Raw genomic sequence first — 27888 nt, forward strand, 5'->3', positions numbered from 1 at the left:
AATAAAAACAATAAAAATAAAAATTAACAATATTACTAATATTGCTACTAATAATAATAATATTATTATTAATCTATACTATATATAAAAGCACGGATGGGGGGGAACAGGCAAATTTACTGAATAATCCATTTCAGTTTACTACTAAATAAAGGTTTTATAGTCATTAACTAATTAGTTATTTAATTAATCACTATTATAATTAAAATCCTAATTCGAATAGGTAGCTAAATTATCTCCAATTTAGTTTTAGTATGTAAAAAAATAACTAAATTGTCTCCAAATTAATAGGAATACCTATTTTTTAGTTTGATTGAACTAAAAAATTAAAATACTGTATTTGATTAATATATTATTACTTAAATTTTTATCTTATTATTTTTAAAGATATTATTAATAAAATTAAGTTAATTATTTAATTATGGTTATTAGAAAACCAAAAGAAGAATAAATTCAGTATGGAAAAAAATTTAATAACCGAATATATTATATTTACTTTTACAAAAATTCTTAACTAATTTAATATTAATTATAAATAAAAAACTGTTATAATTATAATAAATTTACTAATATGTTCATTGACGAGTTACGTTACGAGCCACGTGCATAGCACGTAATGCAAAATTAGTATTAATAAAACTATATATTTTACTATTGATAAAATTTATATGTTTCTAATTCTAAGATGAATATGTAAAAAAAAAATTCATTTTGAGTTAAGTTGTTAAAATAATAAAATAGTTTAATTTTAAAATATTATTTTAAAGTTAGAAATATAGTTTGTGGTTGGAGAGAAATTTACTCTATCTTTTAAATATAGAGTTTTAAATTTAGAGTGGGTTGGAGATGGTCTAAGTTTTATAATTATTTATTAAATTATATTTTACTATTGAAGAGAAATTATAATTATGAGATAAAAAATAGGAAAAAATGAATTAAAATAATATTTTATAAAAAATATAAAACATCACAAGATTCCAAAATATAATGTGATGGAAGGCGTAAGAGGATTAGGCGGCTGCCGCAGCTCGCCACTGTGTATAAGTACATCACTTATAACAATTATCTTTTGAAATTTAAAACTAACTTTGAATCATACATTTAAGACGGCTTACCTTGGTAAAATTTGTATATGCCAAGAATATCTCGTATTTCTAAACTAATATAAAAGGTAACTGGATTCTAACTGAGTCCTCACCCGCCTTCTTAATACATCCGGTAAACTCATAGATTAACATTAACTTGTTAGAATCAACTCTTTTAATCTTTCTTTAAAACCCTCTATACTACATATTCATATCTTTTAGCTTTTTTCGTTTTAACAAATGCTTCACATTACGCAGTAGATATGTTGAATAGAATTTGGAAGTTATAGCTGACATCCCACTTCGAACTCGTGCCTCCATTAATCAATATTATTGGTAAAACTGACGCAAACATGAATAGTAAATTATGTTAGGTAATTTTTATCATAAATTGAGATATCATAAATTCATATGAAAATATTTAAATGAACTTTTATAGATGCTGGCAACTCAGTTTTACATAATAACTTCTGCTGAGTTAGCAACGATGCGGGGAGTGAGATGACAATTTTTTCGGCTTAATTCACGAATAACTAAAAAAATATTTAAACTATCCTAAAATTGGCTGAACTAGCCGATTTTGAAAAATTTGAATATAATTAAAGAATTCGCAAAGATTTGATATTTAAATTTCATTGACTTATGTTGAGTTGGTGCGATGTGGCGAGTGAGGTGGCAACTTTTCGGTTCGATTCACGAATGGTTAAAAAAGATTTTAAATATTTTAAAATTGGCTAAACTAGCCGATTTTGAAAGATATAACCTAAAAAACTCGAAAAAGTTTGTTATTTTATTGAGATTAACCCTTTTTCTTACCACACAGGCTCAATCTTCTAGCCAAGTCCGCATACGTATGGAATAATTTCCATGTCAGCCTTTGTAAATAGAAATTATGCTATAGGTGACAGACATGTACGTATGTAACGGAAACTGGCACAGTTTTTGTCGTTCTATGAAAGAGAAAGTTTACCAACAAAAAACATCAATAATTCATAGATAATTAACTTTTAACAAGTGAAAATTAAACCGCGTAAAAATCACAAGCAAAATAATAATTGAGATAAAGAAGAATTAAAAGAAAGAAGAAACATAGAAGAAGAATTCATAAAAGAAGAATTCATAGAAGAAGAATTTATAGTTCAATTCATATTCAATATATCATTTACAATTGAGAGTTGTTCTCTTTATAGTTGCAGCAAATATTCAATCTAAATGACAACTAATGTCAGTCAATGAAAAGAACAAAACTAAATAACAACTAACAAATTCCTAAAATAATAGCAACATATTTTGCTCATTTTTACACAATAAAAATTAGTTCAATTTTATCTTGAAAGGAGAGCCATAATGACCCGTGGCTCAAAAAGATTAATATTATGCCATGCCAACAATTTTTTGACACGGAAATGTGTTCGCATAACGGTAAAACAACGTATGTGATATAAAACCTTCTAATTCATCAACAGTTCTTTCTTTCAATGAATTCTCCTTTAAGCAACTATTCACTATCTTCTTGTCCAATGTTTTATATCTATCAATAAGAGACGGGATGCATTCCATAGCACTACTAATATGATAGAACAAAAGGTAATTCCTAATGAAATTTGAAAAAGTTGTCGTTATGTCAATATTCTAGCGATATCATCATAAATAATACATAAAACTTTATGTCTTCATAAATTTTCGGTTGAGTCTGCAAAAATAAAAATTTAATTAACATTTAAGCAGAAAAAAAATTAAAAATACACTTGAATTACTTACCAAATTGTCCTTTGTTAATTGTTTCCTAGGGTTACTACGGCCAAAAATTCTATCTATGAATTTGTTTGTTTTTATCACCCCAAATAAACTTTTTATGGTGCGAATTCATTTTTACAAACATGGTTTGCTTTCTGCCTGGGTAAAGGATCTTAGTCCTTTTAAATATGTAACAAATAAAATTTTATTATGTAGAAAAACTAATCGGATCGATTATTATTATAATATGCTTATATCTCTACTTACTTGCTAACTGTTTGAGATTGGAGTCTTGTTTTAACCAGAGGACAGTGGCACATGTATACTGGTGCGACCGCCCACTGGACCGAAGCATCACGAGAGGAGACCGGTTCCCTACTCCATAACTACCCCATCTCATCCTGTCGGCGTGCCCTGTCTCAATCCGTAAGTTTCTTTAGATGGTAACATGAGATTAGCTACTCCGCCCTGTTCTGTCAAGTATTTTGGAAAATTGAAAAACTAGTTTCATGTATATCCTAAATCTACCCTAATTGCAGCCATCCCATAAGTTGGAGAAAATGGTTGTATAGGTTTTACATTTAAAAATTAAGAAAAGAGTTAATTGTTAACGTGTTTTTTTAATTAAAACTTATTTATCTTACTTATAAAATATTAGCATGTGTCTTTTAGTTAGAAAATATAGGTCCATATAGATACAATAAACCCATATAAAAAACTAGGATAATACTATTTTTTATATTCCAATAGTTTATTTATAATATAATTTTTTTAAAACTCTTTTCATTTGTTATAAACTAATTAACTTATAAAATTGGTGTGATAATTATACAAAATTATATTTATTGAATTATTTATAATAATTTTATAAGGGTAAGTAATTTTAATATATGTTTTACAATATATTTTGTGATTATCAAAGAAAAATATACTAATAAAATTAATAAAATGCTATATTGTCTGCCTAAAAAATATCCACCCCCTAAATTCAAATTCTAGCAACGCTACTGGCCGCTGTTGAAGTTTATATAAAATGTCCGAGTCTTCTTTTAGGTTAATTTTTTTTCACACATAAAGTCAAAATGCCGTTGTTTTGGTTTAAACTAAAACGACGTCGTTTTGATTTATTTTTTTAATAAGCAGAGCCAAAACGACGTCGTCTTGACTTAAGCCAAAACAATGTCATTTTGGCTTTAGGCAAACTTGGCTTTGGGTTCCACTTAACAAATTGTTCTGGCTCCGCACAGCCCAAGGACTTTAGTCGCCAAAGTCACCATTTCATTAAAATTTGTTTTCAAATCAGGCTTTAATAATGGATTTGAAATATTGCCGCTTAATGCCTAAGGCCATCTCCAACTTACTCTAAATTTGAAACTCTATATTTTAGAGATAGAGTAAATTTTTCTCCGACCACTAACTTTATCTCTAACTCTAAATACGTTTTTTCTCCAATCACAAACTATATCTCTAACTCTAAAATAATATTTTAAAACTACACTATTTTATTATATTAATAACTTAAGTCAAATTGATTTTTTTTTTACATATTCATCCTAGAATAAAAAACATATAATTTTTATTAATAGTAAAACATATAGTTTTATTATTATTATTATTATTATTATTATTAATATTATTATTATTATTATTATACGTAGTAGTAGTAGTAGTAGTATTGTTAATTTTTATTTTTATTGTTGTTATTTTTATAATTGTTTGTATTATTTATTAAAAAAAATATTAATTTTATATATTATTAATTTATAGTATATGTGATTTTTTATTATTTAATTAATTATTTAATTTTATTAAAAGTCGTAAAAAATATTATAATAAAAATATAAATTATAATATTTAAATATATTAATTTTTTTCAAAGGATATAATTGTATAAATTAAAGCCAATGAATTAAACAAGTAACTTGTAAAAATAAAAAATTACAAATTAATTCTTATAGAGTTTTGAATAGTAAAACTCCGTATGTAGAATTTATTATTCAATTTTTTTTTTTAAAAAGTGAATTTTTAGAGTTGGGTTGGAGTTATTCGATTTTAAATATTGGGATTCAATTCTTTTTTAGAGTTGAGTTGGAGATGCCCTAATAACTTTAATCTCCCTATTTGTGCTAGTCTAAAAAATAACCCTTATGAAATGTCTTGGTCATATGGAGTCGAAGGTGATGATGTGGTGGATGTGATGAGGTTTTGAGTTATATGGTGGCTAATGAATCTCTTGGTTTGGTTCAAGTCCCTCTCTACTCTCTACCTAGTTACGTCTTTTTCCTCTATTTGTCTGCCACATGCTTTGCGATTGCTCCTCTAATCACTCCTCTAATTTCCAATTTATCACAGAAAATCATTTTTAAAAAAACAAAACGAGTTTGGAGTCTAAAAACAACGTTAATTTCTCATGATCAGTGTAAATTTTATAGGTTATTTTAACAAGCAAAAGTTGCACTAGTGTAATAGCAACTGACAACACCTTCAGTGGTTTCAATTGGTCTGGTAATGAACGTACCGATCATCCACTATTAATTTCTAGTCATCACATGCCATGTTTTTTGTTTTGTACAATACAACCCAGTCCCACATCGAAGAAAAGCTCATTGTTGTTAGTTACATTCGTTAATTAATTCTGTATTGTATGTCTCCCCCGAAGCCCTACGTACGATGGTAACGATAAGTACTTGTTAAGTGCCCACTTTATCATTTCCTGTATGCCTAACCCACCACTACTTGAATTATATGTTTAAAGGATCGGTGTACTTGAGAGACATGAGCCAGAATGTTCAGTGATCCATTTAATGGACCTTACAACCAGTGACGGAACCAGGAATTGTTTTCAGTCCGGGCTAAATAACATGCAATTAATAATATATAAATTTATTTATATAAAATTTATATTAATAAAAAAAATAGTACTCCGCGTCTGCATAACTTGAAAGTGTTGTAGAATAGACTATTATAATAAATTTTTATATTAGTTTCGATCACGGTAAGACAACTGTATTTTTCGCGTCTGCATATATTGAAAGCGTTGTAAAATGGGCTCGTCGTAAATATTCACAAATTTGCAGAATCAAACTCAACACATACTCTTTTTTCTTCCAACAAAATACCCAAATTATCATCTCAATCACAAGAGTTGACATTTTTTGGTGTTCTAATAATAAATTTATCCATAACCTAAATTGTATTATTTTAATTAGTTTTTATCAAATAATTTTAAAAAAAATTCACAAAAATATTCAAATAATAAAATTCATCAATTATTTATCAACAAAATAAAACGACTATAATAAAAAAATACTTAATTGTTTTGTTTTACTCTAAGTTCCTAACCAATTCTTCGATTTTTCAATCCTACAAAAATAATATCAATATAATTATTCTACAATATTATAAATATGTAGATTAAATTAATTTACACAAATAAAATTTGAAAAAAAAATACTTATTCAAATTTGGAGATTGTTTGATTTTATAGAATTGGATTGGAAAATTTGGAAATTAGATTAGAAATATTGAAAAGTAGGTGTAGATAGAAAATTAATGGATTTAATAAAGGAATTGATGAAATTAATTAAAAAATAATACAAAATTAAAATGAGAGCTGATGGTTACTAGTGGCCAAGTGGGGTAGGGTAGGCTTAATTTCCTTCATTCTTCTGGGTACGGTTATTAGCTTGGGGCCAAACGGCATCGTTTGGCCCTTTATTTTTTTGATTAAATGAAGACCAAAATGATTGTCGTTTTCGGCCTTCTAGAACAGTTTAAAAAAAAGAACTGAACGATGTCGTTCGGTTCTTTTAAAACCTAAAAAAAGAAATTTGCAGCGCATGTTCATCTTCTTCTTCTTAGGGCTGCTGCACTTTTCTTCAGCCATGGCTCAAAAGCTTCCATATCTCTACGGCTTCAGATTTCCGGTCCGATTCTTTCACTTTCCGACGGCAGCTCGGGCTCGAGCCTACCCGAGCCTAAGCGTAGTTCCGCCCCTGCTTACAACTAAATATGTTCTATTTTAGTTTAGCTTTCACGTAATCGATTTTGATTTTCGAACGTTCCTAAATATAGATATTGAATTCAGAACAAAAATTAAAATTTATTATTTAAATGGAATCGTCACTTTCATAAAAAAAACACTTATGTATTTTCATTTTCAAATTGTTAAATTTGTATGTAGTGGCAGAATCAGAAATTCAATTCAATTGGATTATGTTATTTTTTTTATTTAATGATATGTAGTTCGGCTATTTTTTATATTGCTTGACTTTTTTAAGAAAAAAATTAAATTAAATGATATAATTTTTTAGATTGAATAACATATTATTTATTATTATTTTTAGTTTTTTTTAAACTAAAATGTCATGTAGCTTGACTCCAAATTATACAATGGTTTTAGGGAAAATAATTGAATAATTCCCCTTGGTTTTAAATCTCCAATCTTATGGTCTCTAGTTACTCAAGAATGCCAACAATTTCATGATGCAAACGCTCTTATGTCCACAAACCGTAAATCACAGCATCACGAATCTCACAATTATCCTGAAGGACAAAATTTTATCATTCCGGACGGATACATTAAACTTTCTTATGATGCGGCGGTAAATTCTAACAAACGTTTTGGATGTATTGGAGTTGTGGCCATTAATTCTCATTATTCCCGCATCCAAAAGTTCTCCGCAGTATTCCGTCATATATGGGACCCTGGGATTTTAGAATGCTTGGCGTTACGAGAAGCAATGAATTGGGCTACCCTTCAGGGATGGAAAAATTGTATATTTGAAGGAGATGCAATCCAAGTATCCAATTATATTAATTCAAATTCATATAATTCAGCGCTTTTGCAGGGTATTTGTGAAGATATTTGGCATCTTAAACGATCCTTCACTTCAACAATTTTCCGATACATTCCGAGGAAGGAAAATATCATGGCACATCAATGGGCTCAGACAACCAAAGCTACATATAGTTCTGTTTAATATTACTTTTCTTCTTTTGGTTTTTAATTTTTTTGCTAATTGTAATTTACTCTTATATATATCTATCTCTGTTAAAAAAAAAAAAAAGGTCTCTAGTTACTACATAGGCATGAGGACATATACAAGTTTGATGATGCACATGGGCTGGTGGCAGAAATAAAATGGGCTTTGTTCATATATGCTTGAATTGGGCTTGGACTTTTCATAAACACTCTTCCATTAAAACTTTAGCACATATACGCCTTTTTTGTTTAAAAGATAGCAAATATGCCTTTCACCATAACAGACTCTAATACCGTTAAATATCTCCATCTTCTCCGATGAACAACGGCAGTTTCTTCTTCAAATCAATAAAAATTAGGTTATTCAAAAATTAAAGTTGAAGATAAAACAGCTAATCTCCAAAATTGTTCCGATTTCTGCTGATTTCTCCAAAAATTTCAGATAATTGAATAATTAATCAGATTTGTCCCGTATATTCAAGTATTTGTCTGACTTCAAGCATTCAATCTCTCATCTAATTCAGGTACGTGATTCAAATTTAATCAATTACTACATTAATGTCTTAATAATTTTTCATTAAATTCAATTTTGTAATAACAAATTATAATATCTCTGTTTTAGTTTCCATTCTATTTAGAGAGATCTGAAATTTTTTAGGTTTTTCTTTGAAATAAATTACAATTATGATGAATGAGTTTTATTTTATGCAATTTTTGAATCGATTTCTAGGTTATAACTGTGCAATTATATTTGGCACTATATAAGAACGTTTTTCATTAAAAGATTTAGACAAATACAAAATAAGAATTCTCTATATAAAATTATGATTGATCTGTTTGAATATAGTTGTTTATAACTCTATTAATTATCTCTGCAATGTGTGCAAATTAAGTTTATGGCATTTTAAATTTACTGTCATGGTTAAATATTATTAGGAATAAGTTCAAAGCATATTTTGATTTTTTTTGTTTTTGTTTTTTTGTTTAGTACATGGAAAATATTCCAGTATTCATTCATTATAATGGAGAGTGGAATCAGAGTATGGACTACATCAATTTTGATGTTACTGGAATGGTTTTGCCGGATGAATGTGACTACATCAGTTTACTACAGAAACTAAATAATCAACTGGAAAGCAACCAGAGAGCTACTGAAATAGAAGTCAAGTACCAAGTGAAGAACGGATATCCACCTTTGAAGATACAAGATAATGCTACTTTATTCTTTTACAAAGAGCTCAAAAAAAAAGATGGAGATTGCACAAAGTATCCATTGTGCATATCATTTGCCAAAAGTCAAAGGGACGTCAACTTCTTTGATTCGACTTTATTATTGACTAATACCCAAATCAGAAGCATTCATACAGCTGCTGCCTCAAGCTCAAAAACTACGTCAGAAATGATGTCATTTAATGGAGAAGCAGACGGTAGCATTTCAGAGGCAGTCCTTTGCGCAAACTATGCGAGTAATGACTTTGATGGCGAGGACGAAGAGATAGAGAGCAAGTTTGATGATGCGAATGTGATATCGAATAGAAAACATCCAGAAATTGATCAAGGGCAGATTTACAAAGACAAAGAAACTTTGAGCACGGTTATGAGCTTCTACGCGATAAAGAATCACTTCCAATATAAGGTGAAGAAGTCATGTAGAAGACAGTTTTTCTTAGATTGTTGGGATGAGAGATGTGATTGGAAATTAAGAGCTTCAAGAAAAAGAAACACAAGCATGTTCATGATAAGGAAGTTGAACAATGTTCATATTTGCCCATTAGAATCAAGAACAAGCAACCAAAGGCAAGCAACATCAGCAATCATTGGAGAGTGCATTAAGTCAAAATTTCTGAGTTTAAAAACAGTTTACACGCCGGGAGATATATTGAGGGACATGAAAGAAGACTACGGTGTAAACATCAACTATACAAAAGCTTATAGATCAAAGGAGATGGCTCTTGAAAAAATAAGAGGAAGAGCCGATGATTCATTTGGAAAGCTGCCGTCTTATTTATATCTCCTACAAATTGCAAATCCAGGATCATTTGTGAGATTACAAACTACAGAAGACAACAACTTTCTCTACGTGTTCATGGCTTTAGATGCTTCAATAAAAGGGTGGACTTCGTGTATGCCTTTGGTAGCAGTTGATGGCACATTTCTAAAGTCAGCTTATGGTGGAACACTGCTCTCAGCAAGTACACAAGATGGAAACGGCAAAATTTTCCCCTTAGCGTTTTCAGTGGCAGATTCTGAAAATAATGAATCATGGGAATGGTTTATTCAAAATTTAAGAGAGGCATTTGGATTGAGGGAGGGAATGTGTATTATTTCGGATCGGCATGAGAGCATCAAAAATGCAATTGGAAAGGTATATCCTGAAGTTAGCCATGGAATATGCACCTTTCATTTGTACAACAACCTCAAAACAAATTTCAGGAAGAAATCAAAAGATTTCAGAAAAACATTTTTCAAAGCAGCAAGGGCATACACTAAAGATAAATTTGAATTTTACATGGCTGAAATTGATGAGATGGATGCGCGTATAAGGCCGTATCTAGAAAAAGTGGGGTATCCAAAATGGGCGAGGGCACATATTACAAACAATAGACATTTGATGATGACAGCAAATGTGGCAGAATCTTTGAATGCAAAAATTAGAGGTGCAAGGGAATTACCAATAACACCTCTGTTAGAGTACCTACGAGCATTGGTTCAAGAATGGACATATACAAATAGGTTCTCAGCCATGTCAACCTTCACAAGCGTTTCAAAAAGAGCTGAAAACATGCTACATGAAAACTACATTGATTCGCTGAAAATGAAGGTCAGATTTACTTGTTATATATCCTAATAAAATGTGTGTGCATTTTGGTGTATGCCCTTATTTTATATTTGTTTCTTTTGTGTTCATTAACATGTGTCGGCTTTAATTAATTGTTGCTGTTTATGATAAAATGAGTGTCCAGTTTGGATTTTTGTAGCTTGACAGTAGCTTAGTTGTGACTTTTAAATAGATTTTTTGTAATTTTAAACATTAATCGTAACTGATCTTGAATTGCAGGTATCAAAATCAACTGATCAACTAAGTACGGTTTATGAACATGACCTGATATTCACAGTAGATTTGAAAGAAAAAACTTGTACTTGTAGAAGATTTCAAATGGACAAACTTCCTTGTCCACATGCCATGGCGTTACTAAAAGAGCTACACCAAGAGCCTTATAGGTACTGTTCAGAATACTTTGGAAAAGAAATGATGTTAAAAACTTATGAAGGGATAGTATATCCAGTTGACAATCAAAACTTGCCTAGCATACCAACAAATGTTACAGAGAAAATAGTCCTGCCGCCACATGGAAAAACCAAGTCAGGAAGACCAAAGAAGAGGAGAATTAAAGGACCATGCGAATCTACAAATCAGAACAAATGCAGCAGGTGCGGAGTTTACGGACACAACAGGAAAACGTGCCAAAATGCCCCAAAAAAAAATTGATTGTAATTCTTTAGTTATTTGATTTTTTTTAAATACATTATGATTTTATGATTCAAATTCAAACAAGAATATGAAATTATTATTCAATAAATACACATTTTAAAAATATCTTATGTTTTTTTATTTTTATTTAAAGATAGCAATTAATGAATTACAAGTAAAATCGTATGAAAAACACATGACTATGGTTTTCGCTATAAGTATTATTTAAGTAGCTTTTGGTCAGCTAATTAGTAGCTCATTAGTAGCTCATTAGTATCAGGTCTTGGAAAAGGTTTAAATTTACCTTATGATAAGTCTTTATTTTAAAAAAATGGACTTCTTTTCATAAGTAAGCTACTATATTAAATATTTATTAGATACATTCTGATCAGATCATCAAATTCAAATTAAAAAATAAATTTATTGTACAATTATAAAAAAATCTAAGCAGCTTTATGGTAGCTCATGAGCACCTACAAATTCAAGCAGCTTTATGGTAGCTCATGAGCAGCTTTTTGGTAGCTCAATAAACTAGAATCATAAATATTTCATAAGATGTGAAAATATATAAAAATTTAAACTTAAGAGTATAAAGATCTGATCATAACATAATAGAAAGAAAAAATCCAACAAACTTCATTTTTTAGACAAAGTATCAAAGTATCATAATTCATATTAAAAAATCACTTATTCTCTATTTTGATAATCTTCCTTTTCCCCCTGCCTTGTTCAACCTTTGATTCAGCTCCAATGTCTTTAATCTCTGCTTTGATCTTCTTCCTTTTCCCTCGTCCTTCTTCTACAATTGGTGCAGCTTGAGTAATGGTTTCCTCCATTGGTGGTTGCTTTGACAGTGCGTGAGCATACAACAAAGTACAATATCTAGACCTCATATTTTCAATCGAGATACGCAAAGGCACCTTCCTCCCTTCGATGATATACTCAGCAAATGCAGCCACGAATACACCACAATCACTACATATAAAGAAGAAACATAATATAATCACCAAATTGTATCACAAAAAGAAAAAAATCAAATTACAATATCATAAACACAGCCATAACATAAACAACGCATAATAAAATGTAACCAGAACATTTAATCAAATTTAGGAGAGAACGCTACTCATTCATATGCATTAAAAGAGAAATAAATGAATGAATGAAAAACACAAACATAAATATTTACCTGTCAGATTGTGTTGGTAAGCCATCAACTTGAGACAAAGAAAAAGGTTCAAATTTGGTTTTCCCAACATAAGCAGGAGAAGACAAATCAATAGCTTTGATAGACGATAGTAAATTACCCATGACTAACAACCTTGGAATCAGGACACAATACCCCATAACCACTTCAGCCGCCGTTCGGTTGAGAATAGGTGACTTTTTAGAGTTGTATATATAAATGCACCTATCCTTGAACGATAAACGCGCCAATATCCAATGCCAACTATTTCCCACATGAATAGGAAATAAAACGTCGTCAACTTCACTCCAAGGAGTACCCATAAGAATCTTCTTACCCCGCATATAATCAAAAATCAAAGCGTCCCCTTTCAAAAACTTTTCAGCATCAGAAGTCGACAAATATGAAGCATACAAACTTTGCATGCGTCTATCAAAGATATTATCAGCAGTGGTGCATCTCACATTAGGCCTCGACTTTTGCTTCTCCCTCAAAAAATAAAACAGCACGTCGATATGCTGAAAATATAAATTAAAATTGCAAATAACTTATCAGTAAATTACAAGTAAATTAGTAGTAAATTAGTTTTATTTACTAAAAGTAAGAGTAGTAAAAAAACTCACAGAACATGATAAAGGCAGACCACTGTAGTTCAGAAAAGAGAACCATGTTTTTTTGCTTATTTGATCAACATACATCTCAAAGGGAGGTGCAATCTCATTGTCCTCAGGAGAATAATGCTTGTACCTAAAAAAATAAAAAATAACATTATTAAAATAAGTCACAAATATATTTTGCAAAAACAAATTTATAGATAAAAATATGTTTACCTGTTTTTCTCTTTAAATCCTTTTCCAAGCCATAAATCAAACTCAATTTGCTTGCAAAAATCAAATGATGCATCAATATCATTTAAAACCGGAGCAGCATCATGTACTACAGCAGTCAGATTTGCATGAACGAGGTTGGCGTTCTAAAGAGGCAAAAACAAACAATTTAAAGAATCAATAAATAAAAAAACAAACTGACAAGCAACAAAATAAATAAAATTAACAAAATTAAAATAAAAAAATACCAAATTTGAGGGTAATGACTCTGAAACAGTCTCAGCCAATACATGACTCGGATGTTCATGAGCAGACGTGCACTCAGTATTCTAAAAGAGAAAAAAAATGATACATGTAATAATTAATAATTAAGTAACCAACAAAGGGAAAAAATATATTAAATTTCTCAAAAAATACCGAAGCAGAGGATAAAGTCTTTGAAACAACACCAACAGCTTCAAGGCTTCGATTTGAACAAGCACCCTTGTTCTCAAAATTCTAAAAAAGGACAAAAAATTAACAAAAACAGATATTAAACAACTACTAAGGAAAACATAATAAACTGCTAAGCAACCAATAATAAACTGTTTTAGTAAAAAAAACAACACATGATGAAAAAAATATATTAAATTTTTCAAAAAATACCGAAGAAGAGGATAAAGTCTTTGAAACAACACCAACAGCTTCAAGGCTTCGATTTGAACAAGCACCCTTGTTCTCAAAATTCTAAAACGAGACAAAAATTTAACAAAAACAGATATTAAACAACTCCTAAGAAAAACATAAAAAATTGCTAAGCAGCCAATAATAAACTGCTTTAGTAAAAAAACACATGATAAAAAATATACTAAATTTATAAACAAATACCGAGGCAGATGATAAAGTATTTGAAACATTAACAGCTTCAAGGTTTGGATTTGAACAACCACCCTTGTTCTCAGCAATCTAAAACGAGAAAAAAATTTAATAAAAATATATATTAAACAACTACTAAAAAACTTAATAAAGTGCTAAGCAACCAATAATAACCTATTTAGTAAAAAAACAACACATGATAAAAAAAATAAAAGTAAAGTACCTCAAAAGCATCTAGACACATAGCTGCAGCGATAATTTCAGGATGATTTCTATTGTCACTAGATGAACATGCCATAGCTTTCTGCAAGGATTGAAATATACAAAAATATAAAGAAATAACAAAAAAAAAACAACTAACAAGCTACCAGATGTATACTAAAAAAATTACATAAATTGCATATAAGGTACCTTTTGCGATTTTATTTTCTCAACTGCAATTGTAGCAGAAGAAATAATTTCGTCAAAAGTGGCAGCATCCATTTCATCGATATCGCATTCTACATCCTTTAAAATAGTATCGATGTTGCATTGTGCATCCTTTAACGTCTTATCAATGTTGCATTCTGCAGCCTTTACGATTTCAGGCTCAACTTCATCACTAGAAACTTTATCAAACTCATTTGCTGCTTCATCAACTTGAGATAAATTAGTTTGATCTTGTTGCTCAACCTCCTTTTTATTCTCTACTGCCGTATCATCCTCCGCCAAATTGTTCTTTTTTTCCACAATAGGTTGAACAATATTGCGATTGATCACCTATATAATAATATAAGTTTGTCGTTTCATATTAGTACATCACTATGTTGCTTAAAAAATTGATACAAATACATAATAGCTTAATTATTTTACCTTAAACAATATATCCTCCTCCTTGTCATCAGACCCATTATCACTAATTGAAGCTCCATTATGCTGTTAAAATAAACAAAAAAGAGAAAAAATCAGTAAATAAATACTAGTTAAATTAAGCATATCATAAGTAGTTTAGATGTGAAATGCAAGTAGTTTAAAGGTATATCAGTAGTAGTTCAAAAGTAGATTGCAAAATTTAACAAAAAAATTACTTACCAAGTTTGTCTGCTCTTCAATTACATTTGAGCTCTTCTTGATTGAATCAAGAACTTTAAAAAGATTAGTAAACTGAAGAGTCACATAATCTTTAAAGCAGTTCAAATCTTCCACAATTTTATTTTGAGAAGAAACCACCGTCTGCAGCTCTTTCTCAAAATGATCAAGATGCAATCTTTTCTTTGGTAAAGCTGAAGATGATGCCTCACCACCTTGATACTCAGCTTTATCATCTTCTGAATCAGATAAATTCTCGCTCACCTCCTTCTTCTTATCCTTTCCCTTGATAAAAAAAATGAGATAAGTCCAACTTTTTCATCTCCTCAACAGAAGGAGTGATTTTCCTCAACTTCATCTGAACAATGAAAAAGAGAAAAAAACAAAAAATAAGAAAATATAGATTGTATAATTTTTATTTTTTAAAAAAGACAACACTAACCTGTTTTCCACTCAAAGAGAAGAAAGGCTTCTCTAATTCCGCAACGCCAGGATTATCGTCAACTTTCCATCTCAAAATTCTCGGGATAGCATCACCATTCTCCAAAATTGCAAGGTTATTGACCGCGACAGGGCAACATTCATAGAACCAACATTGCAAGGCATAAATGAAAACAGCCAGCCGATAAAACGGGGTTTTACCTTCTTCTTCATATTGCTTACTTTTCCCTTTCAACTTATCTTTTAAATCATCTATCCCACAATTAAAACAATCCAGTCCCCATGGAAATTCATTGCACTCACTTGACTCAATTATGTTAAGGTTGACTATGGAAACACGTTTTACGTTTTGAGACGAAAATAGAAACACATCAAGAAAATACAAAATTGCTATTTTAACTCCATCTTCCGGACTAGACCATCTCCTAGTGACAAAAAAATCCTCTAAGGCTTGCTTATTAAAACAACTAAGGTCCTTAAAATATTTGTCAAAGATCCCATCAGATGTGTTTCTAAACCTAAGTTTACTAATATCTCCATGACATTTCAAACCTGTAACTAAGGCAAACTCATCAATCCCAAATTTCAGTCTCACTCCCCCAATATTAAACCACAATTCATTTGCATTCGGTTGGTTAAGCAACCTCAATAAAAGGAAATGCAAAACTTGTGTTTGCACCTTAAAAACTGGCATATCAAGAAAATAACCAAAGGGACTCTTTCTAAACAAATCTAACTCAACATCATTCAATTTGGTTTTTAACTTTAAAATGGGATCATGATTTAAAGTAGTTTGCACTTTTGCTACAAACCATTCATCAACAGGTATAGCATATTGCCAAATCTGAAGAAAAAAACCAACATAAAAACATATACAAATAATCAATCACACAATGCTCAATTATTTGTAAACTAAACATACAAAATCATATTTGCAGCATATTTTATTACAAAAAAACACTGACCTTAGGCTGATTATCAATATCAGTAAGTGTTTTCTTCGAATTACTTCTTAAACCAGCACGATTTCCATCTTTCCTTTTCGCACTGACTTCATCTTTCCTTGGTGTGACTTTTTTATTATGTTTAGACACTGACTTTAATACCATTTTCCTGAAATATATTGCCAATAATCTAAAGAGTCAATAACTTCTATCATACTAATTGTGAAATTTGGATCATAAAGCAAGTAAGGACATCACCAAAAACAAAGGCATCAAAAAACAGTTTACTTTAAAATTCCTATATTAATAAGTTAAAAACCTAACACATTCCATATAAAATATGTTAAATATATTCACTTATAATATACATAAGGAAAAATATGAAAAAAAACATGCTTATATACTGTCAATTTAATCTTAACCTAATGTCAAACAACTGTCAATATACAGTCAAACAACTGTTAAGCCAGATACATAAAATACCCTTTTTGAAATACCTATAGTAAAAAAATGTAATGTAAGGAAGAATGTTACATAACAAAACAAAATTGAACATAAAAACATAAAATTACAAATAAACAATGAAATTAGATTAAGAATATAACATCTGGCAAACAAAAAATCTGAAAATACTTTTAATAAAATGAGAAAAAAATGAAAAAAACACATTTTAAAGTTTGAAATTAATGAAGCAGGATTAAAAAACAGCATCAAAAACAAAATATACTACTAATCATTTAAATAACAAAAACACTAATTAAAAACAAAAAAAAACTGTTCAAGCACAACCTTTAGTGATCAAATAAAAAACTTACTTAGACACCAAAAACCGTCAATTCCTTGTTTCACAACAGCACCAAAAAAACTTCTGCTGATAACAAACGGTTGCGTCACGTCAACAAAGCAAATTCACAAATTTTCCTAAAAACATGATAAATAAAAAACACAAATGAGAAAAATAAACAAAGTGAAAAAAATTACAGCAAATAAAAGTGTAGTCTGATAAAATAAATCAAACAGGTAACAAAAATAAAAATGAAAAACAACAATGTTCATAGTAAGATAAAATTCCATCATATCTGCAAATAATACAATCAGTCTACCAATCATTAAAAACCAAATAAAAATTCTGGAAAACCTAAAATTAGATACATATCATTAAAAAATTGACAGTTGCATGAATAAATACACAATCCTAAAATCAAATAAGCTTCAAACATTAAAAACTAGGTTTTAGATAAATAAAAATAAAGACTCCACCAAATTCTTGAACAGGAAAATCAACCTGAACCTAAATAGCCACCATAATCACACACTACAAAATTGAATACAGAATATTGAGAAAAATGAAAAAAAAACAATAAAACTAAATAATCAAATGACAAAATCCAGAAACACAAAAGAAGTAAAATCATGGCATTCGATAAGTTTATGTACTGATTTTACAAATAAATCAAAAAACACGAAGAGAACCCATAAATTAAAATAAAAAAAATCGAGAAACGATAATTAGAAAAAAGAAATTCAAATACCTAAATCAAGTATTTTACCTTTAGATTAGAGATTGAAGCATGTATCAGAGATCAGACTAAAACAGAAATGGAAGAGGGGATGATTCAGCCGGAAAAAGAAAATCAGGCGAAGAAAACGGTGAAATCAAACGGAGAAAAAAGAAAAGAGACGGCTAAAGAATGGCTAAAAAAAAGGCGTAATTGTGGAAACAAAGAATTAAAAAAAGCGTACGCATGAAACCCTAAAAGTTGAGAGGGCATATGTGGAAAATTTTGAAAAAAAGGGGTACAGCGCGTCATTTCCTCAAATAAAATGGGCCAGATTGAGCATCTGGGTCCACCTTATTGACGGCTGATCTGTTACGGCATAAGGACCAATTAAATTGAGAAAATTACACCAAATCACTCAAAACTCAAAAAGTTTATGTTAGTGACTCACAATTTTTTTTCTTGCAGTAATCTCTCTTTTTTTAAAAGTTGTTTGCATATCTACCTCAATATAATTTTAGTACCTATTTACCCTCAATACTCATTAAGATCTGTCCTAACTCTCCAAATTCAGGAAACCATCATCTAATCTCAATTAATTTCACTTTCTTCTAGCTCAACGACGGTTTTCATTCAGTCTGTGCTCCGACGACTGCCAAAGACGGCTGCTTATCTCCGACGACCGGCAACAGGACTATCGCGGATGGTGTCATCGCGCTAATGATTGGACAGTTCAGTTGATGAAAATAGTCAATTCCTTGGCAATCTGATATCATCGAATCGGTTCGCCGGTTGATTCCGGAATGATAAAGATTTTGACTGTTAAGATCAGCGACTGAAAGGAGACCTTGAATAAGAGAAGTGTTGGAAGGATTGAAATATATGAATGGAAAATATGACGCGCCGCTGTTATTGAATCGGTTGAGAAGGCGCGTAAGGCATAATGCCGAAGTTTGATATGGATGTTAATTTTAAGAAAGCCTGTTAACATTAATGAAATGGTGAAGAATGGGAGTAGGAGAAATAGCAAAGTATCGGGTGTAGAGTATGAAAAATGATGAATGATTGGTGAACAGGTGATTATATCAAAATCAATATGTCCAGATCTAATTTCTTTTCATTTCAAATGGAAAAGCAAAGAATTTAGTGGTTGGGGATTGGTGAATAATCGGAGAAAGAAAGAAATTATGGTTTCTTTAGTTTCATCTTCTGTACTCTATTTTTAATAATTAATTTTTGTAAAGCATAAATATCAATCGCTGGAATCGACCAATTCTAAAAATTGGGTTAATGGTAACAATGAATGAACTGTGGGCACTAGAAATGAATATCCTGATTACAAACATCTATGTACATGTAGTCAAAGAAGGATGTCACCTACACCATTTTTTATGCATCATAATAAGGTAATTAATTGGTGTTATTAAATTTGTGTGAGCAAACTAAACTAAATTCTTAATAAGCTGATTATAGTTTTAAAATAAATTTATTAATAATTTATATTATTAAAAATAAATTTATAAAATGAAAATCTATCTGACGTGGACCTTATGTGAACCTGATGTGAACCTATATCAACTAAACTACCTTAATTTAATTTTTAATAAAATTTGTCTTACTGCTATTTACAATCATAACAGGCATTTTATATTGAGAGAATTTTGAGATTTAGTATAATATACAAATTGAATATCTCTTTTAAGTGAAATGTATTTGACAGTTTGTAAAACCAAAAATCAACCTGATGTGAACCTAATGCGAACCTATATCAACTGAATTAACTTAATTCAATTTTTAATAAAATTTATTTTACTGCTCTTTACAATCTTAACTAACATTTTATATTGAGAGAATTCTGAGATTTATTGTAATATAAAAATTGAATATTTATTTTAAGTTAAATGTATTTGATAGTATATAGCTCAAAATCAACCTGATGTGAACCTGATGTGAACCTATCATCTGAACTACCTGAATTCAATTTTTCATAAGTGTTACTGCTCTTTACAATTTTAACTGACATTTTATATCGGGAGAATTTTAAAATTTAGCGTAATATATAAATTTAATATTTCGTGAAATGTATTTGATAGTTTACAAAACCGAAAACCAACCTTATATGAACCTGATGCGAACATATATCAACTGGGCTAACTTAATTTAATTTTTAATAAAATTTATTATAAAATTAAAATTAAATAAATTTATTAATAATTTAGTTTATCAAAATAAACTTATAAATTCAAAAATAAACTAATGGTAAACTATATAAGATTTTAGTAAATTAAATTGAAAGTGAATTAAAAATAACTAAATATAGACCGAATATGAACTTTTAGGTCATATTTCTATAAAATACAATAGTTCTTTTTCAGAATTATAAGATTTTATATATTATTAACTAATCTGTAATTGCTTGCCATGTGCACCACATTTTTCATTTCCATTATAGCTCGAACTTTTACTGTACTAACTGTTAATATATTTTACTAGGCTATGAAATTATAAATACATCCTACATGTAAGTTCTTTGGATCCAATTGTTTGTCTAACCCCTGAAACATCAAGACAAGCAAAGCCGTTAATACGAGCTTCTGCAGCATAATTATATGTTCTACCAAAAAAATAAACCATGCCCCATATTTCTTTATTTGGTTTTACAAACATCTCTTTTACAATCTTTCAATTGCATTCACCCCAACCAGCCTGCATTCCCTCCCCAGATGAAACACACATATCAAAAACAATGCTTAAATGCATGATGAACAAAAAAATACATTAGAAAGGGAACCTGGTGCTAAATCACTCATGATTTCTTCTTAATATCAAATTCAGGTAAAATTCAAATCAACTTTAATTTATTTACTGATATTTATATCAATTAACAAATTAAAAAATAATGACAGTTACAAGAATGACGACTTTTCTTAGTTTTGGCTAAAATACCACTTAACACCACTTGAATCAAAATGGTATTTATTCATCATCTTCAACCTCAAATTTTGTCCCAACACAAATATATCATCAAGTAAGCTATCCCACCAAATCTGGACAAACAACAAATGATTAACTTATTCAATATTTTCCACCAAATACGAAGAAACCGGACCACCGATTTAACCACTGCACCGCCGATTTAACCACCGCACCGCCAATTTAACCACCGCACCGCCGATCCAACCTCCATGTCGCCATTTCGACCACCGCGCCGCCACAACAAACCAATTATCTCTATCACGTTGTAACCTTATTTTCAAAATTGACGCTTTCAAATCTTTCTCTGAAATTTCACAGATTCTCCAATTTTTTAACTTTACTTGCAATCAAGTCTTGAATCCTTAAATTATAATTCGTGGCCATCATTGATTGTTATGTTAAGAAGAAGAAGATGAAGGAGGGGTATAGTTGTCCTATTTATTGTTAATCAACCTATTTTAAATTATGAGGGATTTGTGTAAAGTTTTTTATTTTTCTGGGTGATTACTGTCAGAATTAAAATTGTGAGGTAAAAACATAATACCAAAGCAATTTTGAGAGATTTGTGTAAAAAACCCAATTAAATTCGCCAATATAAATGTACCCAAATTTACGGAGCTTAACGCATACACAGACACATGAGGATGAGGGAATAGTTCTTGATGATCGTTAGCTAGCCCACTTAGTTAATGCATGTGCGGTGCAAGAATTTTGGGCAAATTTCTGGCCATAAAATGGGATTCTTTTGTTGAAAATCTTGGATTCATTGCTACTGCTAGTTTTATTAATTTTAATTTAATTAACATATTTAACCATCAAAACTAACGTGGTAGTGATTAGTGATCCATAATTTATTTTCTTTGAAAACTAATATAAATTTAATTTATTTTTTATGATTAAAACAGGTACTATTAGTAAATATATAGTGGCCTGCATCTGCATGTGCGTATTCCCTTTAATCCTCGTCCCCAAATCAAAAGTGGACCCATTTCGTTAGACCTTAAAGACAGGTAGTTTCCTCTTTGTATGTTTGCATTGGGTAAAGAGATTTCAGTTACGATATGGTCAAAAATGAACTCAAACATTGCAAGTAAAAACAATAAACTGTTTTCTTTCTCTTGTTTCTCAGGCACCATAAATTGAGTTTGTTTGGATTGTATGGTTGGATTGGATATATATGCATTTTTTTATGCAATCACATAACTGAAATTGCATATTTTGTTGCTTTTCCTAAGGAGTTAGACGATCCAAAATGTACTCAAACTTGAAGTCGAATATGTTATATGTTGGAGTTCGAACTCAAATGAGTTTATTTTTAAATTAAAATTCAAATGACATTAAATTATTCAAATTTCACTCACAAAAGCTCATTTTAATAAAAAAATATATAAAATTATTGTGTGTAAGTGAACTGAAATCTTTTTCTACTACAAAATATGAAATTAAGCCAAATGAAATATCTTTGGAGATATAAAAAGATAATATCTATATATATATTAGAAAAATAAATCATTTTTTTATGTGTATATAAAAATTGACTCATAAGCCTCACATATAACTTTATATTTGATACTCAAAATTAAACTGAAATAGTTCAAACTCGAGGTTGATGTAAATATTATTGAATTGATTTTGAAATTTTTTGAGTCAATTTCGAATTTTCCTAAGGCTAACTCTTCCATTCCAATAGATCCTAATCCTAGTCCTAGTCCCTTCCGAAAGTAATTTGTGAATAGGTAGACGGTTTAATACCTCCAACTTTTGTTTTCCTCTTATTCTTTTAAGAAGTTAATCAAAAATGAAAGAATTTGGTGCTAGGTTGCTTTCATCAGTCATTTGCAATATTAATGAAATTATTTAATAATGGCCGAGCCTCTTTTTTCTGTCTTATTCTTGCAAAACTGCTATTTCCATTGGTTAAGTAGTCATTGTTCATTCAAGTTATGTCCGGTTGTTCCATGTGTTAGTAATAGAAATTGCAAAGCAGAAAAAAACAGAGATTGAGACATAAAGATGAACTTTAAATACTTTACTAAATATGAAATGAAAAAAGATAATTTCATACATTAGTATATATCAACACTTCTGCACTTGATTTCTCTTTAAACTCATCAAGATTCTAAAGACCAGAATCCGAAATGGTTCCAAGAGTACCAGGCCGAGGTTGTATTGTAATAATCGAAAAAAGATATAAATAAGCGTAAAAGAAAAACAGAAATTTCAAAATTAAAACTAAAATCATAATCAGCTATCGGCTACTAGCAATCGGTAACTAACAACGAGCACCTTTCCTACAAGGAAGGGCGCCCGCACTAACAGTAATTGAACCGACGAGTGAAGAAGGTCGAGCACTCAAACTCGAAGCTTTAGAGTAGCTCGAGGATGCGCCTGCACCCGATGCGGTAAAAAATGCACCATTCATCATTAGGTCTCCCTCAGATCTCCAATTCCAACCCTTCCATTCACTTTCTGGTGCATCCTCATGTTTTGTCACCTGAAACATTATATTATAAAGTTTAATTAATTAGTTGCATGCCAGAAATTGTGGGTCTCAATTAATTTAGTTAGTTAATTCAGTTGAGACACATAAAAAGAAGCTATGTCCTTTACCTCTTTACTAAATCTAATGTCAGGTGCAGCAAATCTATTTCCTTGACTATTGATTGTAGGAGCTGCACTGCCTCCAATAGCATACATTTCCCAATGGGTGTAGTCATTGTTGACCACATGAAAATACCCATGTCTACATCTGCATTTTTAAACATTTTTTTATACATAAAAACCTAAAAATTAGAAAAAATAATTTAAAGTAAAAGTTAAAATAAAAAAACCAATAGTAATTTTTTTACCTTGGCATCCTTTGGACAAGTCCTTCACCAAAGTGATTGAAGGCAATAGTGACTTGCATGTTCTTGTCCTGAACATAAGAATCGCTGTGACCCAATAACATGACTTTATCATGATGGGTCATATAATTGTTTGAAATTGTCACAGCCGTGGACCCATGTATTGCATCAATTAAGCCATCCTTACAGTTTGATAACGAATTATGATCCACCCAAATATGACTCCCACCGAAGATGGACACACCATCGCCGTCCGATATAGTCCTCCACCCGTAGTGCTGTGGAGAGTCCCGCACATAAGCATTCCCTCCTTGCTTACAATCATGAATATTTAATCCATGAATTATAATGTTTGTGACAAATTGTATAGTAATGCATGGACCGCCAGCAATATGTACACTAGCACCTCGACCGTCGATTGTTTTGAACGAATTCATGATCAATTCTTCTTTTAATTGAATCGACATGTCACGTTGGAAAATAATCCATAGCGGCTCGTCTTGAATCACCGCATGTCTTAGAGTTCCCGGCTTAGGGTTAACAGCGTCGTGGTCGCTAGAATCTGTGACCACGTAAATTTTCCCATCTCGTCCACCAATAGCATTTTTACCAAAACCGATCGCGCAATCCGCTAATCTCTGGCGATTCTTCTCCCAATTGGGATCGCATCGCCAGCAGTCATCGATTGGATTCCCTGTCCCGCAAGAGAGATACCCCAAATTCCTTCGTGCCATGGTCGCATTACGTATGGCCCTGAAAAAAATGTAGCACGCATTTTAGACATATAAATTACATAATGTATAATGTAGCACGGACACGGAAACGGAAAATACCGAAACTTGTTGCTTACTTATGAACTTGTTGAACTACAAGTTCTGGGTCTTGAACAGGGGAAGAGAGAACGGGAGCTGGGGATAAGAGAGAGAAGAAAAAGAGGAGAGAGAGTGAATAATGGACTGCCATTGGTGGGTGAGAGTGAGAAATTAATGGAGTGTTTGTGAGAAAGAATGGAGGGGAAGAGATGAGTATATAAAGAGGAAATTAGTGAATGAGTGATGAAGTAAAAGTGGGACCGAAGGCTGTGATTTCTTGATTTACGGGGCAAGGTGATCAAAAGGTAAGCCAACAAATAACAGTGGAAATAGAAAAGTAAAAACAGAGAAAATTTTGATCTTGTGTTCTGCTTTTTCTTTTTTTTATCTTCTTCCCATGATTTGGAGCGGCTGTAAGGTTTAAAAGTACTGCCATGATTTTATGTCGCTGGAAATTATGGTAATTTCTCATCCTAAGCATGTGTAAAGAAATTTCATCTTTGTTTGATTTGATGTTTTCTTTTTCGGTTTTTGTCAAGCAAGATATCTAAAGTTAATTAGAGAAATATAAGATAGATTTTGTGCAACATGTCATTCATTAGCGTAATGCTAGTCATAATATGTAGGATCAGGAGCGGACCTAGTAAGAGCTAATGGTGAAAAGTTGACTATCTTACTATTTTGAATCTTTGAAAAAATATGAATATATACATTAATAGTATAATTTTTCAGCGTTTAAAATTTATACCACTAACCACCTTAAATTTTTTAGTTTTTCCGTTTTATAAATTTTGGCACAATTTTGTCCACCTTATAAAAAAATTATGGAGCCGCCTCTGGAGGATAAAAATATAAAAAAGGCTAAACTGATAATTGAATCGGTGTAGCCGCCGGTTTTAAATTTTAATCAATGGTTGAAACATTTTAATAGAACTAAAAGAAAATTAAGCCTAACTTGTTTGTCCATATTTTTTATGGTCTAGTGTCAAAAAATTATTAGTGTGGAAAAATTAAAATTAAATTGTACATGGCAAAAAAACAAAAACACGTTCAATCAGTTTTTAAAATCTCACCAGCTCGCCGATTCTGTTTAATATTTTTGGCTCATCTGGTCCAATCCGATTAGACTAAATTTTCGGTTCTTAAGAGTTAGTTGGATAAAACAGGTGGCTGCTTCCTCATTCAACAAGCTAAACTGGCGGGTCTAATGCTTTAATCATTAGAAACGAATAGAGTTGAGTTTGATTCAGTTGGTTCAATAAATTTTTAATCTAAATTGTACCTTAAAGAATAAAATAAAATTTAAATCACTAAACATGTATACGAAATTTCAGTTTACTAAATAAATTTACTATCTAAACATCGATATAAAATTTTATTTGATAAATTAAATCTACTATTGATTTGGTTTGATTTTGAATATTAGAAATTTAAATAGAAATTATTTATGATAGTTAAATTAATAGGTATAATTGAAAAAACATATACTCTTTTTATGTCAAATTGATATGCTATTTATTGGTTTTTACATTTTAAAGTATTTTTCATCTTTTATTTTTTGATTCATAATTTAAAAATTAAAAGTCTCGTTTATTCTGAGTAAATAATATAATTATCCTCAACTAAATTAATTATATTTCAATATAAAATAAATACACCAATGCAAAATGGATTGAACTAATCAACTTATTTGACACAAAATATGTCATATAAATTGTCATGGAAACTAATAAATAATAATTTAATATGCTAGTTAAAAACTAAAAAAAATTAAAATTAAAATAATTAATTCATTCATTTGATAAACACAAATTTCACATTATATTGATAAAACATTTATATGATACTAACTTCATAATTTTTTGGTCTTAAAAATCAATTTTCTCACCTTTTCAAACCGTTATAAATTGATAATTTTTATGGGCATGATAGGAATGGTCAACTTATTGTTAATTTAAGTGGCGACTATATAATTAAGATAATTAATAAATTTAATAATGAAATAATAGGGATGCAAGTTCTTCGATCGATGAAAGAGGCGGAAATTCTTCCGAAACGACTCCAACTAAATAGCTGCCTTTTTTTCTTTTTAAAAGATCACCGCTGATTAATAAGATAGCCGATGATATTAAAACAAAATGAGTGTTAATTACATATAAAATCATGACCTTTGCACCAAATTTAAAAAATAACATTATCTTTAAAACGTGTCAATTATAAACACTACCTTTCATTTTTTCTCAATTTCATCATGGCATATTTTTTGGTGAAATTTTGCTGACTTGGACAGCCGATGGGTCTGCCACGTGTCATGCCACGTCAGCAAAAATATCACTAAAAATCGCCGATGTTATTTTTGAAAAAAAATAAAAGGTGATGTCTATAATTGACATATTTCAAAAGTTATGTTATTTTTAAAATTTGGCGTAAAATTCATGATTTTATATGTAATTAAGCCAAAAAAAAAAGTAGATACAGGAATTTGTTATGTTGTATAACAGAAATGTTTTTGGAAGAATTAAGCCTGATTCGGCCTCATGTTACTTTTGAGGATAAATAAAGAGATAAAGAGAGGAGGAGGAACATGCACAACTGCACAAAGATGTTAGATGAAGACCACAACTTCAAAAGCCAAACACTTCATGTTTTTTACCTAATTAATATTGTCATTTCTTGTCTTACCCTCCTATCTTTTTCCTTATCCTTCAACAATTTTCTTCATTAAATGTAAAGGTTTAATCCGTCCAAAAATTATATATGTTGGCTTTTCATTTATATATATAGTGTTTGTTAAAAAAAATATTTTAAATAATTTATATACTGTTAATTTAGTATATTTGTCGTCCTTGTTTACATAAAATGTCGTCATCTTAATTAATATGAAACAATAGGGTCTTTTGTAATTTCGTTTGAAGAAGAACAGTATACATAAAATTAGCAGCAAATGAAATTTTTTAGAACTGAAAAATTTAACTAGGATCAAATAAAATAATTAACAGTAACATAGTGAGTTTTGTATGAGTTTGGCTTTATATAAAGGGTTTGGTATCATGAAATTACATTTTCCTGTCTCAGTTTAATTATATAATTTCTAATTTTCTAGACACAATATCATGTTTAAGTCAAATAATGCAACTCCGAATACAGTAGTTACCT

General features: G+C 30.1%; 3 protein-coding genes across 3 annotated transcripts; all 3 read right to left on the reverse strand.

Annotated features, from left to right (window-relative positions):
• Positions 1-11923: 11923 nt before the first annotated feature.
• Positions 11924-15561, reverse strand: LOC126671807 (uncharacterized). Its single transcript, XM_050365610.2, has 12 exons — positions 15218-15561; positions 14999-15061; positions 14558-14905; positions 14370-14450; positions 14159-14236; positions 13937-14017; positions 13709-13789; positions 13540-13620; positions 13295-13437; positions 13088-13211; positions 12468-12982; positions 11924-12253 (listed from the first exon to the last, which is right to left on the reverse strand). Exons 3-12 carry the CDS (start codon positions 14627-14629, stop codon positions 11962-11964), a joined length of 1548 nt encoding a protein of 515 aa, XP_050221567.1. The 5' UTR covers positions 14630-14905; positions 14999-15061; positions 15218-15561; the 3' UTR covers positions 11924-11961.
• Positions 14631-19336, reverse strand: LOC126671808 (uncharacterized). The gene is made up of 9 exons (XM_056105094.1): positions 18150-19336; positions 17415-17520; positions 16621-16768; positions 15657-16499; positions 15546-15572; positions 15218-15499; positions 14999-15061; positions 14694-14905; positions 14631-14646 (listed from the first exon to the last, which is right to left on the reverse strand). Exons 3-9 carry the CDS (start codon positions 16762-16764, stop codon positions 14631-14633), a joined length of 1587 nt encoding a protein of 528 aa, XP_055961069.1. The 5' UTR covers positions 16765-16768; positions 17415-17520; positions 18150-19336.
• A 3752-nt stretch (positions 19337-23088) lies between these two features.
• Positions 23089-25130, reverse strand: LOC126675256 (probable pectate lyase 5). The gene is made up of 4 exons (XM_050369866.2): positions 24771-25130; positions 23924-24673; positions 23685-23823; positions 23089-23568 (listed from the first exon to the last, which is right to left on the reverse strand). The coding sequence occupies exons 1-4, from the start codon at positions 24881-24883 to the stop codon at positions 23347-23349; spliced, it is 1224 nt and encodes a 407-aa protein (XP_050225823.1). The 5' UTR covers positions 24884-25130; the 3' UTR covers positions 23089-23346.
• Between the last annotated feature and the right edge of the window lie 2758 nt (positions 25131-27888).

The sequence above is a fragment of the Mercurialis annua genome, linkage group LG3 (genome assembly GCF_937616625.2).
Source record: "Mercurialis annua linkage group LG3, ddMerAnnu1.2, whole genome shotgun sequence".
In the NCBI taxonomy this organism is placed as follows: domain Eukaryota; kingdom Viridiplantae; phylum Streptophyta; class Magnoliopsida; order Malpighiales; family Euphorbiaceae; genus Mercurialis; species Mercurialis annua.